This window comes from Drosophila hydei, unplaced genomic scaffold (genome assembly GCF_003285905.1).
Source record: "Drosophila hydei strain 15085-1641.00,03,60 unplaced genomic scaffold, DhydRS2 tig00000001-arrow-pilon, whole genome shotgun sequence".
Lineage (NCBI taxonomy): Eukaryota > Metazoa > Arthropoda > Insecta > Diptera > Drosophilidae > Drosophila > Drosophila hydei.
Genome location: NW_022045643.1, coordinates 11166704 through 11180994, shown reverse-complemented (window position 1 = coordinate 11180994; position 14291 = coordinate 11166704). Strand labels below are relative to the sequence as shown.

General features: G+C 41.8%; 2 protein-coding genes across 8 annotated transcripts; both read left to right on the top strand.

Moving 5' to 3' along the window:
• The first annotated feature begins 658 nt into the window (after nt 1-658).
• LOC111592808 (mitochondrial import inner membrane translocase subunit Tim13) lies at nt 659-1132 on the top strand. The gene has a single exon (XM_023305219.2). It carries the CDS (start codon nt 790-792, stop codon nt 1063-1065), a length of 276 nt encoding a protein of 91 aa, XP_023160987.1. The 5' UTR covers nt 659-789; the 3' UTR covers nt 1066-1132.
• A 2766-nt stretch (nt 1133-3898) lies between these two features.
• LOC111592777 (serine-rich adhesin for platelets) lies at nt 3899-14147 on the top strand. Of its 7 annotated transcripts, none has more exons than XM_030224266.1 (6): nt 3899-3917; nt 3972-5238; nt 5413-9274; nt 9350-11149; nt 11225-12730; nt 12881-14147. In XM_030224266.1, exons 1-6 carry the CDS (start codon nt 3908-3910, stop codon nt 13910-13912), a joined length of 9477 nt encoding a protein of 3158 aa, XP_030080126.1. In that variant the 5' UTR covers nt 3899-3907; the 3' UTR covers nt 13913-14147. The 7 variants fall into 7 exon arrangements, with proteins under 7 accessions (XP_030080126.1, XP_030080119.1, XP_030080114.1 ...); XM_030224259.1 differs by having other exon boundaries at nt 3972-5280; nt 5455-9274; XM_030224254.1 differs by having other exon boundaries at nt 3972-5280; nt 5317-9274.
• Nucleotides 14148-14291: the final 144 nt, after the last annotated feature.

Below are 14291 nucleotides of genomic sequence, written 5' to 3'. Positions count from 1 at the left end.
CGAGCAGAGTTATTTGATTTTTATGGGGCTGGGGTATTATGATTTAGTATGCTAACAGATGTCACCGAACTTATACAGTATAATGTATTTTTGGTGAGTATATAAAGTCGCGTGGATTTGAAATTAAGAATGTCAGTTCATCTAGTTCTAATCTCAATTCTTTCAATTTTTGGATTGTACTTCCGAACATTCCAATTTAAGGTTTTTATTTATATAATTGATAGATAAAAACTTTCTTGAGTTTCAAGACATGTTAACCAATATTAAATGTGACTTCAAGCAGATCTCTAAAGCTGAGAAAAGGTAATTTTGATTAAGAACTAAATTTTTGTATTGTCAGCTCGTCTACCAAGCTGATATCTGTATATCTGTTGATCTGTAGCACTATACTATATACTATATAGTATATACTATACTACTATATAGTATATACTATACTACTATATAGTATATACTATACTACTATATAGTATATACTATACTACTATATAGTATATACTATATAGTAAAAACTGTGAAAGAAGTTTTTGTTTATAATGACCAGTGAGCGGAAGCGCAGCCAAAACTTTACTTCCCAATAATATTGTACGGCTCACTTAAATTCCTTAAATAAATAAGCAATCCAAAAATATACACTTTTGCTATTTTTGCTATCCTTTATGAAATAGTCAGTAGACTTTTTCGAAGTCAGAAAACTGTGAGCTGTCATTAGTTTATCGAATGTGAATGATTCTGATATATTATTTAACGAAAAAATTACCAAGTGTAAAGTTATAAGCAAGTTGTATAATGGCTAATGAAAATTATGATAAAGGTACGGTAATTAATCAGGTGAGGCAGCAAATCGCTTTGGCGAATGCCCAGGAGATGCTTTCCAAGATGACAGAAAAATGTTTCAGAAAGTGTATCTCAAGACCCGGCAAGGCTTTAGATGGCTCTGAACAGCGGTGCATTACGCAGTGTATGGACCGTTTTCTGGACACTTGGAACCTCGTCTCGCGCACCTACGGTAATCGCCTGGAGCGTGAGCAGAACTCACTGCAGAGTGAGAAAGTTCTGAACTGAACTCTAATTAAAAATTAATTTGAATGTAATAAAGGACACATGCGATTCGTGTGTATTGCTAAATGTTCATGATTCGAATTAAATCTGCCTTGGACGAGCCTCAAGCTAATGTCTACAGTCAGAGGCATGCGCTTATCACGCTTTGAAATAGATAAGCACTTATTAGTGAGCGAAAAAGTGCAACGGTATTGCGTCCCCTCCCACCTTATATGGCAGGTGAAGGATGGTGTTTGGAAGGGAGAGGTGGGAGAGGATCTGTGATGAACTCAGCTTGATATCAGCTTGATATGTGCGAAATTCAACGATCGTTATCGTGTTTGGAATGGTCTCGTTAGCTAACGGATGAACATTGACCAAAGCGCACAGTACAGCGTAGTGTAGTTTCGAGACCACTCTAATCCATTGCATCATTTCTTATCATATGCAAATTTTCGCATTTATCTATATTTGTTTTACACAGGGGAAAAAGTCCCTAGAAGAATGAACTACGCTTGTCGATATATGCGTTTATTTTGAAATTTCCAAACATTGTTGAAGCATTTTACATTGTGCTTCGAAAACGCGAAGCAAGCTCAAAAAAATAATCAAGAGATTAATCAGCATTCCAAATTTAGCTGTAGTCAAAGTCAAACTCAAATTCTAAAGGGTTTCTTACTCCGAAGCCATTGAAAATGGGCGTTCATTGCATCAGTGTTTTTATTACATTTTTTATTATTTATTATTTTTATTTTATTTTATTTTAAATATATAGAAAATATATATAAAAATATTAAAATTTTTTATTTAAATATAACCCATAGAAACCTCGATGCTTTATTATTTTCATGAACACTAAATTGTTAAATTGATATAAAAATATAATTTATATATATAATTAATTTATAAATTTATAATATATAAATTTAAATATATAAAAAATTTGCATCATTCTTCATTCTGTTTAGTGCAGCAAAAATAATGTGCCTTATATTAGTGTTAATATTAGTAACTTTTTCAGTTAACTACTCAATATTCCTGCTCATCAATCACACTAAGTATAATTTACAAAAACATGATTGCGATGTCTTATCTTAAGCTAGTTGTGTGCTTGTAAGACATTATAACAAAACGATCGTATTAACTAAAATTTGATTTTTGATAATGAGTTGTCCACAACGAACAAAAAAAATTGCTATCAGGTAGTGCTTGGTGGAGACAAGGGGACATAGTTTAGCAAGTGTAGCTGACCTGTTGCCAAAAATTTGGTGCAAAAATTAAAAAAAAAAAAAAGAAAAATAGAAAAATCAAAAATAATAAAAAATGCAAAAGATAAAATGGGAGTTGGTGGCCGAACTTATTGGCTCGAATACCAAGAGCGCTTTGCTCAACTAGGTACATTCGAAGCCACACAAGTTACGATAAGAGTTCGAACTAAAACACCTTCATATAGTGAAGCTCTGTGCTTTCAAAAGCTTTCCAGCAACCAAACACTATAAATAGTCACAACACCAACAAGTGCCATGGGCGACAACACGATAACACACACACACCTTATCTACACCTACTAATCGGAACCGGGCAACCACTCTTCACGGACAAGGTGCGTCGGATGGCGGGGAAGCACAATTACACTATCATATTAGGTAATATGATTAGTGATAAGCAGCACTTGACAAGATTACCCAAACGTGAGATTGGACTGCAGATAGACAGAATGTAGTACATGGGAAGATTATTTAAATATGGACATATAAAGATGCCAAGAAAATGCTGACTTGGAAATATCTAAAAATCTAATGGAGGCAGCTTACAGGGAATAGGACTGTAAGACACTAATATAAACCTTATGTTATAAAAGCAAACGAGTTAGAGTAATTTTGGTATCCTATTCAAACAGAACTACTTAAAACAATATCTTAAAAAATTAAAATAAAGTTAGGAAATTAAAATAAAGTTAAAAATGTTTAAGGTGAAGGCTGCGCTTTGTAAGGGGAGAGTTTGTAAAAGAGAAAAGATTAAAGGAGGAAAAGATTGGGTTTTGAAAAGTGGTAAGAGTAAGAGAGATAAACATATATATAGAGATATAGGGAATAAGAGAGAGATCAAAGTGTGATAGATGGAGCGAGAAAAACTGATAGTCAGAGTCATGGAGACTAGATGAGAATGAGAAATTGAAAAAGAAAAATATATCCAGCGAAAGAGACGACCATAGAAAAAACCGAATTGACAGGGAAAGAAGCTGAGACTCAGATAATGTCTTATATTATATTATTATAATTATATATTATATTAATTATATTACATTCAGATTGACAAACCTATATTTATATATTAATATATTTATATATATATATATATATCCAACTACAGGATAAAGTATCTTTTTATGTTTGCAATGGAAATAAAAAAGCGCGGATAAAGAGATGAACACATATAGAAATATATAGACGAGATAGAGACAGAATGATCTAAATACTTACAAATTATGTATTTAGAGTACGCAGAAAACTGAATATAGTTCATACAAGTTCTCTATTAGAACAGAACAGGAAGAAAGTGAGGAGAGAAGCTTGCTGACAGCATGTCATGTGCATTATCAATTGCATGGAAACATGTGTTGGACAGGTATTCCAGTCAGAATTCTGAAGATGTGCAACAAGCATTAGAATACATTAGTCGACACTTATTCAATTTATTTAAAATAGTTACGTTGTCAGCAGATAGTTGTTAACAATTTGTAAAAGTCAGATACAGTTACCGAAATATGGAAAGCCTTTCAGCTAATTGTTGCGCATCTGCCTGTTGGCTATAAAAGGAAAGGGACAGCCATTGCACGTCGCATTTTACTGGATGAATATTAAAAATGCAATTGGGTAAGTCGCATATTAAACTTTGAAAGAAAGTGTTTCTAAGACTCTTCGTTTTAGTGAACTTCCTATGGATAGGTCTACTGACGTTTCCTCAGGCATTCGCCTTGGATGCATGTGCAGGACAAAAATTTGGATATAAAGCCGTTGATCCAGCCGATCCTCATGCATACTACTTATGCTTCGGCTTGTTGGGAAAGATTAAAAGCAACTGCGCGGAGGGCTTTCGATTCAATGTGCAAACACAAAACTGTGCACAACTCCAGCTGGCAAGCGTTCAACCCAAAAATGCTAACAGCGGGGTTAGAAATGAGTTCAACATCAATCAAAACATAACCATGGACAGGCCGATTATTTTTAACATCTTTGGGGCCCTGTGGAATAAGCCGCCGAAACCACCTTATCGTCCACCAACGCCTACGCCACCGCCACTTACAACCACTTCTAACCCACTTCCTCAAAACACGACTGCTCAAGGGCTAAGCTCTAGTTCGCCAGTTACTTCAGAGAGTTCTACTCAAAGCTCAAGTTCTAGCTCCGAAGCCACACCTACCGAAAGCTCAAGTTCTAGTTCCAAGGCCTCCTCTACTGAAAGCTCAAGTTCTAGCTCGGAAGCCGCATCTACTGAGAGCTCAAGTTCTAGTTCCGAAGCTTCATCAACTGCTAGTTCTAGCTCTAGTTCCGTAGCCTCCTCTACTGAGAGCTCAAGTTCCAGTTCCGAAGCCTCATCCACTGAGAGCTCAAGCTCCAGTTCCGATGCCTCATCTACGGAGAGCTCAAGTTCCAGTTCCTTATCTACTGAGAGCTCAAGTTCTAGTTCTAGTTCATCTACTGACAGTTCCAGCTCCAGTTCCGAATCTTCATCTACTGACAGTTCAAGCTCCAGCTCCGAAGCCTCCTCTACTGAGAGCTCAAGTTCCAGTTCCGAAGCCTCCTCCACTGAGAGCTCAAGCTCCAGTTCCGAAGCCTCATCCACGGAGAGCTCAAGCTCCAGCTCCGAAGCCTCATCCACGGAGAGTTCAAGTTCCAGTTCCATGTCTACGGAGAGCTCAAGTTCCAGTTCCGAAGCCACCTCTACTGAGAGCTCAAGTTCTAGTTCCGAAGCCTCATCTACTGAGAGCTCAAGCTCCAGCTCCGAAGCCTCATCCACGGAGAGCTCAAGTTCCAGTTCCTTATCTACTGAGAGCTCAAGTTCTAGTTCTAGTTCATCTACTGACAGTTCCAGCTCCAGTTCCGAAGCCTCATCTACTGAGAGCTCGAGCTCCAGTTCCGATGCCTCATCCACGGAGAGTTCAAGTTCCAGTTCCTTATCTACGGAGAGCTCAAGTTCTAGTTCCGAAGCCTCATCTACTGAGAGCTCAAGCTCCAGTTCTGAAGCCTCATCCACGGAGAGCTCAAGTTCCAGTTCCGATGCCTCATCCACGGAGAGTTCAAGTTCCAGTTCCTTATCTACGGAGAGCTCAAGTTCTAGTTCCGAAGGCTCTTCTACTGAGAGCTCAAGTTCTAGTTCCGAAGCCTCATCTACTGAGAACTCAAGCTCCAGCTCCGAAGCCTCATCCACGGAGAGCTCAAGTTCCAGTTCCTTATCTACTGAGAGCTCAAGTTCTAGTTCTAGTTCATCTACTGACAGTTCCAGCTCCAGTTCCGAAGCCTCATCTACTGAGAGCTCAAGCTCCAGCTCCGAAGCCTCATCCACGGAGAGCTCAAGTTCCATTTCCGAATCCTCATCTACTGAAAGCTCAAGTTCTAGTTCCGAGGCTTCATCTACCGATAGTTCAAGCTCCAGTTCCGAATCCTCATCTACTGACAGCTCAAGTTCCACTTCAGATGAGTCGACTGAGAGTTCCAGCTCCACTGCTGAGAACTCGTCAACTGACAGTTCAAGCTCTACTTCCGAGGACTCATCTACCGACAGTTCAAGTTCTACATCTGAGGAGACGACTGAGAGCTCTAGTTCCAGCTCCGAGGACTCATCTACGGACAGCTCAAGTTCCACTTCAGAAGAGTCGACTGAGAATTCCAGTTCCAGCTCAGAGGACTCATCTACTGACAGCTCAAGTTCCACTTCAGAGGAGTCGACTGAGAGTTCCAGTTCCAGCTCCGAGGACTCATCTACTGAAAGTTCAAGTTCCACTTCAGAAGAGTCGACTGAGAGTTCCAGTTCCAGCTCCGAGGACTCATCTACTGACAGCTCAAGTTCCACTTCAGAAGAGTCAACTGAGAGTTCCAGTTCCAGCACTGAGGATTTCTCTACAGAAAGCTCAAGTTCTAGTTCTGACTCCATATCTACTGAAAGTTCAAGTTCAAGTTCCGTGGAATCATCTTCAACATCCGAGGAGTCATCGACTTCAGATGAAACTGATCCATCAGACAGTACCACTGAGAGCTTAAGTACTAGTACCGAGGACTCATCTACTTCCGAAGAAACTGATTCGCCAGAGAGTTTTACTGAGAGTTTAAATACTAGTTCCGAGGAATCATCTACTTCAGAAGAAACTGATTCGCCAGAGAGTTTTACTACTAGTTCCGAGGAACTATCTACTTCGGAAGAAACTGATTCGCCAGATTCGCCAGAGGAATCAGCTACTTCAGATGAAAGTGATCTACCAGAGAGTTCTACTGAGAGCTTAAGTACTAGTTCCGAGGAATCACCTACTTCAGAAGAAACTGATTCGCCAGATTCGCCAGATTCGCCAGAGGAATCAGCTACTTCAGATGAAAGTGATCTACCAGAGAGTTCTACTGAGAGCTTAAGTACTAGTTCAGAGGAATCACCTACTTCAGAAGAAACTGATTCGCCAGATTCGCCAGATTCGCCAGAGGAATCAGCTACTTCAGATGAAAGTGATCTACCAGAGAGTTCTACTGAGAGCTTAAGTACTAGTTCCGAGGAATCACCTACTTCAGAAGAAAGTGATTCGTCAGAGAGTTCCACAGAAGTATTACAAACTACTTCAGGAGAAACTGGGTCCGATGACTTGGACTCCGAAGATCCATTATTTACCTCTGAAAGTCCCACAGATGAAGGTGATGAAGGTGATGAAACAGATTCATCGACTACTGAAAGCATAGTCGTCTCGCAGCCCTTTAGAGCTGATGTAGAAAAGAGTGCTAAGAAATTGGGCAACATATTATGGATACCAACAGTAGTCGAAGAAACCGATTCCACTGCAGAAGCTGACAAAAACATGTATTGTGCCCTTCTTCCGAATGGCGTGTATCTAAGAGATCCAGATTCCTGTGCCAATTTTTATGTCTGTGCTAATGGACGAGCCATTCTTCGAAAGTGTCCCAGAAATCTGTACTTTGATATCATAAACAATGTGTGCAATTTACCCAATCTCGTAGATTGCTCCCAGAAACAGCAATCAATATCCATTCCGAAATTATTGACATACAGTTCTGACAATGCTGTTGGCAGTAGCGTAAAGCGGACACTAATTAAAGATATATTATTAGATGAAGGTAACTCCATATATGACGATCAATTATCAAAGCGCACCACTGAAGAGCTAGACGATGAGTCAGAAGAAGAGTCAGAAACAACTGAGTCGCAATCACTAAAATTCCCAGCGGATGATATCTTCGACCTTGATCTATCAAACACACTTAACATAGAAGAATATATTTGCAGCTCCCAGCCAAATGGAGTACATCTTAGACATCCCCAGTCGTGTAGTAAGTTCTACGTATGTGCCAGTGGACGCGCTATTTTACGATCTTGCCCAGTCGACCTGTATTTTGATATAAAGAAGAGAGTTTGCAATTTCCCTGATGCTGTTGACTGCAAAATTAACGATGACCAAAGTAGAGGTGATGGAAATCCATTCCCCTTGCCTGATAGCCAGTTAGCAAGTTCAACATTTAAACACGGTTTACCTTTACATAAGCTCAAACCACTTCTAACAAATATGGTTAGAAGAGCGAAGTCACATAAAACACACAAGGAGAGCCTCGATAAAGTTGGTGGTGCTATATCTGACAGCAGCTCTTCTAACAAAGTGATTCACAATTCCAAGTCCATAACTGCTTCCACCGTACAGAGCAACACCAGCTCTAGAGGAACTCAAGTCTCCGGAGCCGCACAGCTAGAGCAAATCAAGTCATCTGTATCAGATACTCCGAAATCTAGTGAAACGGGAATGTCCCCAGCGAAATCTAATCCCTCGAAGAAAACGTTAGAAGTAAGACGAGAGCAAAGCAAGCTATCTGTATCTGAAAGTCTCACGTCTACGGGATCCGGATTATCCTTGCAGAAAACAAATCTGTCAAAGGGTCAAGGCGAACTAGCTAAGGGAGCGGTATTATCCTCAACGAAACCCCTTCCCTCAAGGAACACGCCAGAAGTAGAGCAAGTGCAAGCTATACCATCTGTATCTGATAAAACAGACATATCGAAACTAAAGTCAGATCAATATAAACTACATATTGCTCAGATTCTAAGCTCAAACGAAAATAAATTATCTTCAACTAAATCTGATCTTCCAAAAGGCACACCCAATTTAAGCCAAAAGCAAAGCAAACCCTCCGTAGTTGAGAGCTCGAAAACTGAGGAAGTGGTATTAACCTTAATGAAATCGGATCTCTCAAAGAAGGACATTCCATCAGTAACACAGAAGTCGAAGGAATCGGACACAGCAAAGCCAAAGCAAGTGCAAATTAAGCCAGCTGTAGATCAGACTTTGAAGTCCACTACAGATGTATTCCTCTCCAAGATAACGAATAAGTCAAAAGATAAAAGCAACCTATCTATAGCTGAGACACTGAAGTTTAAAAACACATCTTCATCCACTCCTGTTCATTCTGAGAAACTGAACTCGAAGGAAGCGCCATTACCTTCGTCGAAAACGGATCCCTCAAAGGACACACCAAATGCAAAGCAGGACGTACCTAAACTGGAAGCGCCATTACCGTCGACGAAAATAGATCCCTCAAAGGATACACCAAAGGCTAAGCAGGAGATACCTAAACTGGAAGCGTCATTACCGTCGTCGAACACGGATCCCTCAAAGGACACACCAAAAGCAAAGCAGGAGCTAAGTAAGCTGTCTGTATCTGAGAAACTCAACTCGAAGGAAGCGCCATTACCTTCGAAGAAAACGGATACCTCAAAGGATACACCAAAGGCTAAACAGGAAGTACCTAAGCTGGAAGCGACATTACCTTCGCCGAAGACGGATCCCTCAAAGGACACACCAAAAGCAAAGCAGGAGCTAACTAAAGTGGAAGCGCCATTACCTTCGTCGAAAATGGATACTTCAAAGGATACACCAAAGGCTAAACAGGAGGTACCTAAACTGGAAGCGTCATTACCTTCGATGAAAACGGATCCCTCAAAGAACACACCAAAAGCAAAGCAGGAAGTACCCAAACTGGAAGCGCCATTATCGTCGAAGAAAACGGATATCTCAAAGGATACACCAAAAGCTCAGCAGGAGTTAAGTAAACTGTCTGAATCTGAAAAACTCAGCCCTAATACCTTAAAGGACCCACCAGTGGCTAAACAGGAAGTACCTAAACTGGAAGCGCCACTGCCTTCGACGAAAATGGATCCCTCAAAGGATACACCAAAGGCTAAGCAGGAAGTACCTAAACTGGAAGCGCCATTACCTTCGATGAAAACGGATCCCTCAAAGAACACACCAAAAGCAAAGCAAAAAGTACCCAAACTGGAAGCGCCATTATCGTCGAAGAAAACGGATATCTCAAAGGATACACCAAAAGCTCAGCAGGAGTTAAGTAAACTGTCTGAATCTGAAAAACTCAACCCTAATACCTTAAAGGACCCACCAGTGGCTAAACAGGAAGTACCTAAACTGGAAGCGCCACTGCCTTCGACGAAAATGGATCCCTCAAAGGATACACCAAAGGCTAAGCAGGAAGTACCTAAACTGGAAGCGCCATTACCGTCGACGAAAACAAATCCCTCAAAGGGTACACCAAAGGCAAAGCAGGAGATACCTAAACTGGAAGCGCCATTACCGTCAACGAAAACAGATCCCTTAAAGGGTACACCAAAGGCAAAGCAGGAGATACCTAAACTGGAAGCGCCATTACCGTCGACGAAAACAGATCCCTTAAAGGGTACACCAAAGGCAAAGCAGGAGATACCTAATCTGGAAGCGCCATTACCGTCAACGAAAACGGATCCCTCAAAGGATTCACCAAAGGCTAAACAGGAGGTACCCAAACTGGAAGCGCCATTACCGTCAACGAAAACGGATCCCTCAAAGGATACACCAAAGGCTAAACAGGAGGTACCCAAACTGGAAGCGCCATTACCGTCGACGAAAACAAATCCCTCAAAGGGTACACCAAAGGCAAAGCAGGAGATACCTAAACTGGAAGCGTCATTACCGTCGTCGAACACGGATCCCTCAAAGGACACACCAAAAGCAAAGCAGGAGCTAAGTAAGCTGTCTGTATCTGAGAAACTCAACTCGAAGGAAGCGCCATTACCTTCGAAGAAAACGGATACCTCAAAGGATACACCAAAGGCTAAACAGGAAGTACCTAAGCTGGAAGCGACATTACCTTCGCCGAAGACGGATCCCTCAAAGGACACACCAAAAGCAAAGCAGGAGCTAACTAAAGTGGAAGCGCCATTACCTTCGTCGAAAATGGATACTTCAAAGGATACACCAAAGGCTAAACAGGAGGTACCTAAACTGGAAGCGTCATTACCTTCGATGAAAACGGATCCCTCAAAGAACACACCAAAAGCAAAGCAGGAGCTAAGTAAGCTGTCTGTATCTGAGAAACTCAACTCGAAGGAAGCGCCATTACCTTCGAAGAAAACGGATACCTCAAAGGATACACCAAAGGCTAAACAGGAAGTACCTAAGCTGGAAGCGACATTACCGTCGACGAACACGGATCCCTCAAAGGACACACCAAAAGCAAAGCAGGAGCTAAGTAAGCTGTCTGTATCTGAGAAACTCAACTCGAAGGAAGCGCCATTACCTTCGAAGAAAACGGATACCTCAAAGGATACACCAAAGGCTAAACAGGAAGTACCTAAGCTGGAAGCGACATTACCTTCGCCGAAGACGGATCCCTCAAAGGACACACCAAAAGCAAAGCAGGAGCTAACTAAAGTGGAAGCGCCATTACCTTCGTCGAAAATGGATACTTCAAAGGATACACCAAAGGCTAAACAGGAGGTACCTAAACTGGAAGCGTCATTACCTTCGATGAAAACGGATCCCTCAAAGAACACACCAAAAGCAAAGCAGGAAGTACCCAAACTGGAAGCGCCATTATCGTCGAAGAAAACGGATATCTCAAAGGATACACCAAAAGCTCAGCAGGAGTTAAGTAAACTGTCTGAATCTGAAAAACTCAGCCCTAATACCTTAAAGGACCCACCAGTGGCTAAACAGGAAGTACCTAAACTGGAAGCGCCACTGCCTTCGACGAAAATGGATCCCTCAAAGGATACACCAAAGGCTAAGCAGGAAGTACCTAAACTGGAAGCGCCATTACCTTCGATGAAAACGGATCCCTCAAAGAACACACCAAAAGCAAAGCAAAAAGTACCCAAACTGGAAGCGCCATTATCGTCGAAGAAAACGGATATCTCAAAGGATACACCAAAAGCTCAGCAGGAGTTAAGTAAACTGTCTGAATCTGAAAAACTCAACCCTAATACCTTAAAGGACCCACCAGTGGCTAAACAGGAAGTACCTAAACTGGAAGCGCCACTGCCTTCGACGAAAATGGATCCCTCAAAGGATACACCAAAGGCTAAGCAGGAAGTACCTAAACTGGAAGCGCCATTACCGTCGACGAAAACAAATCCCTCAAAGGGTACACCAAAGGCAAAGCAGGAGATACCTAAACTGGAAGCGCCATTACCGTCAACGAAAACAGATCCCTTAAAGGGTACACCAAAGGCAAAGCAGGAGATACCTAAACTGGAAGCGCCATTACCGTCGACGAAAACAGATCCCTTAAAGGGTACACCAAAGGCAAAGCAGGAGATACCTAAACTGGAAGCGCCATTACCGTCAACGAAAACGGATCCCTCAAAGGATTCACCAAAGGCTAAACAGGAGGTACCCAAACTGGAAGCGCCATTACCGTCAACGAAAACGGATCCCTCAAAGGATACACCAAAGGCTAAACAGGAGGTACCCAAACTGGAAGCGCCATTACCGTCGACGAAAACAAATCCCTCAAAGGGTACACCAAAGGCAAAGCAGGAGATACCTAAACTGGAAGCGCCATTACCGTCGACGAAAACGGATCCCTCAAAGGATACACCAAAGGCTAAACAGGAGGTACCTAAACTGGAAGCGCCATTACCTTCGGCGAAAATGGATACTTCAAAGGACACAGCAAAAGCAAAGCAGGAAGTACCTAAGCTGGAAGCGCCATTACCGTCGACGAAAACGGATCCCTCAAAGGACACACAAAAAGCAAAACAGGAAATACCTAAACTGGAAGCGCCATTACCGTCGACGAAAACAAATCCCTCAAAGGGTACACCAAAGGCAAAGCAGGAGATACCTAAACTGGAAGCGCCATTACCGTCGACGAAAACAGATCCCTTAAAGGGTACACCAAAGGCAAAGCAGGAGATACCTAAACTGGAAGCGCCATTACCGTCGACGAAAACGGATCCCTCAAAGGATACACCAAAGGCTAAGCAGGAGATACCTAAACTGGAAGCGCCATTACCTTCGGCGAAAATGGACGCTTCAAAGGACACAGCAAAAGCAAAGCAGGAAGTACCTAAGCTGGAAGCGCCATTACCGTCGACGAAAACGGATCCCTCAAAGGATACACCAAAGGCTAAGCAGGAGATACCTAAACTGGAAGCGCCATTACCTTCGGCGAAAATGGACGCTTCAAAGGACACAGCAAAAGCAAAGCAGGAAGTACCTAAGCTGGAAGCGCCATTACCTTCGACGAAAACAGGTCCCTCAAAGGACCCACCAAAAGCAAAGCAGGAGCTAACTAAACTAGAAGCACCATCTTCAACGACTGCTGTTCCTTCAAAGAATACATCTGGAGCAAAGCAGGAGCAAAACAAATCATCCGTAGTTGCAAGTCCTAAGCCAAAGTCGAATGCAAATCTCTCAAAGAATACGTTAATCACAGAGGAACACAAAACCAAGCCACCTTTAAATACGGTACCAACAAAAACGGCCAACGAAAAAGTATTACATTCAACGAAAACGAATCGGTGGAAAGAGCCAGGCAAACCATCTGCAGAAGAGGCTTTGAGGTATATCAAACACCTTATGTCTTCAACGAAAACTGATCTATCAAAGGACCCATTAGCGTTAAAGAACTTAGAGATTGTGGCCAGAGAAGATAAAACTATTGTGCCTTTGGAAGACAAGGAGGACTTGGAATGCAGCTTGTTACCCAATGGTGCTTTTATAAGAGATCAAAATCTTTGCTCTAAGTTCTATGTGTGTTCCAACGGACGAGCTGTACCACACAGCTGTCCGAATGTTCTTTATTTCGACATCAAAAAGAAAATCTGCAATTTCCCCAGCCTGGTGGACTGCACAAACAGCGACAAAGAATATAGCCTAGCTCCAAATAAGCCTTCAAGTCCGAGCAATAATTCCCTATCCGAGCCGGATGATACGCCAATTCCAGATTGTAGCTTATACTCAAATGGCGTTTATCTTAGGCATCCGAGGTCATGTAGCAAATTTTATGTCTGCTCCAATGGAAGTGCCATTGCCAGAGAGTGTCCTAAGGGTCTCTATATTGATACAGAGATAGGATATTGCAATTATCCCAGTCGCGTGCACTGTTCCATCGATAACCCACCCAGCTCAAGCGCTTCTGATATTACAGACACATCGGTCAATTGTATCAATAGAAGCGAAGGAACCACTATGCGAGACTCGATGCTCCATAATAAGTATTACGTCTGCAGAAACGGAACTCCAGTTACCCACTTCTGTGACCCTGGAAAAAGCTTCGACCTCAATCGAGGGGTCTGTGCCCAGAAGTACTTGGACAACTACGATAATTAAGTGAACGAGGCTTTAATGTGTCTAACAACAGTAAATGTATATAAAAGGTGTAGGGTTTTACAATTTGGATATGAATTAGCTGGCGTCTAGTTATGTAAGCCTATATATTTTATAGATTTGGTTAGGGTGTTATATATACGATAATCGAAAGCGTATTCCAACTTTAGTATTGTATTTCACGGTAATAAATCATATTCTAACATGATGGGATTTATGCTCGCAACGTATAGAAATTTATTTTTCAGTCTGTTCGTTGTGGTAAACACTAATCGAATCAGCAACATCTTGATTAATTCAATTTTCTACCAAGAAACTTGCAGACTCCCTGGCAGACAACACGGCGTATGTTGCTGGGGACGAGTCCTTGAAGTGTGGCGAC

Excerpts from the sequence above, each read along its gene's own strand:
- LOC111592808 (XM_023305219.2), top strand. The coding sequence starts at position 790 with ATGGCTAATGAAAATTATGATAAAGGTACGGTAATTAATCAGGTGAGG.
- LOC111592777 (XM_030224250.1), top strand. Across the intron at positions 9,275-9,349 it reads CACCAAAAGCAAAGCAGGAA|TTAAGTAAACTGTCTGAATC; the intron begins GTACCCAAACTG and ends GCTCAGCAGGAG. Across the intron at positions 11,150-11,224 it reads CACCAAAAGCAAAGCAGGAA|TTAAGTAAACTGTCTGAATC; the intron begins GTACCCAAACTG and ends GCTCAGCAGGAG.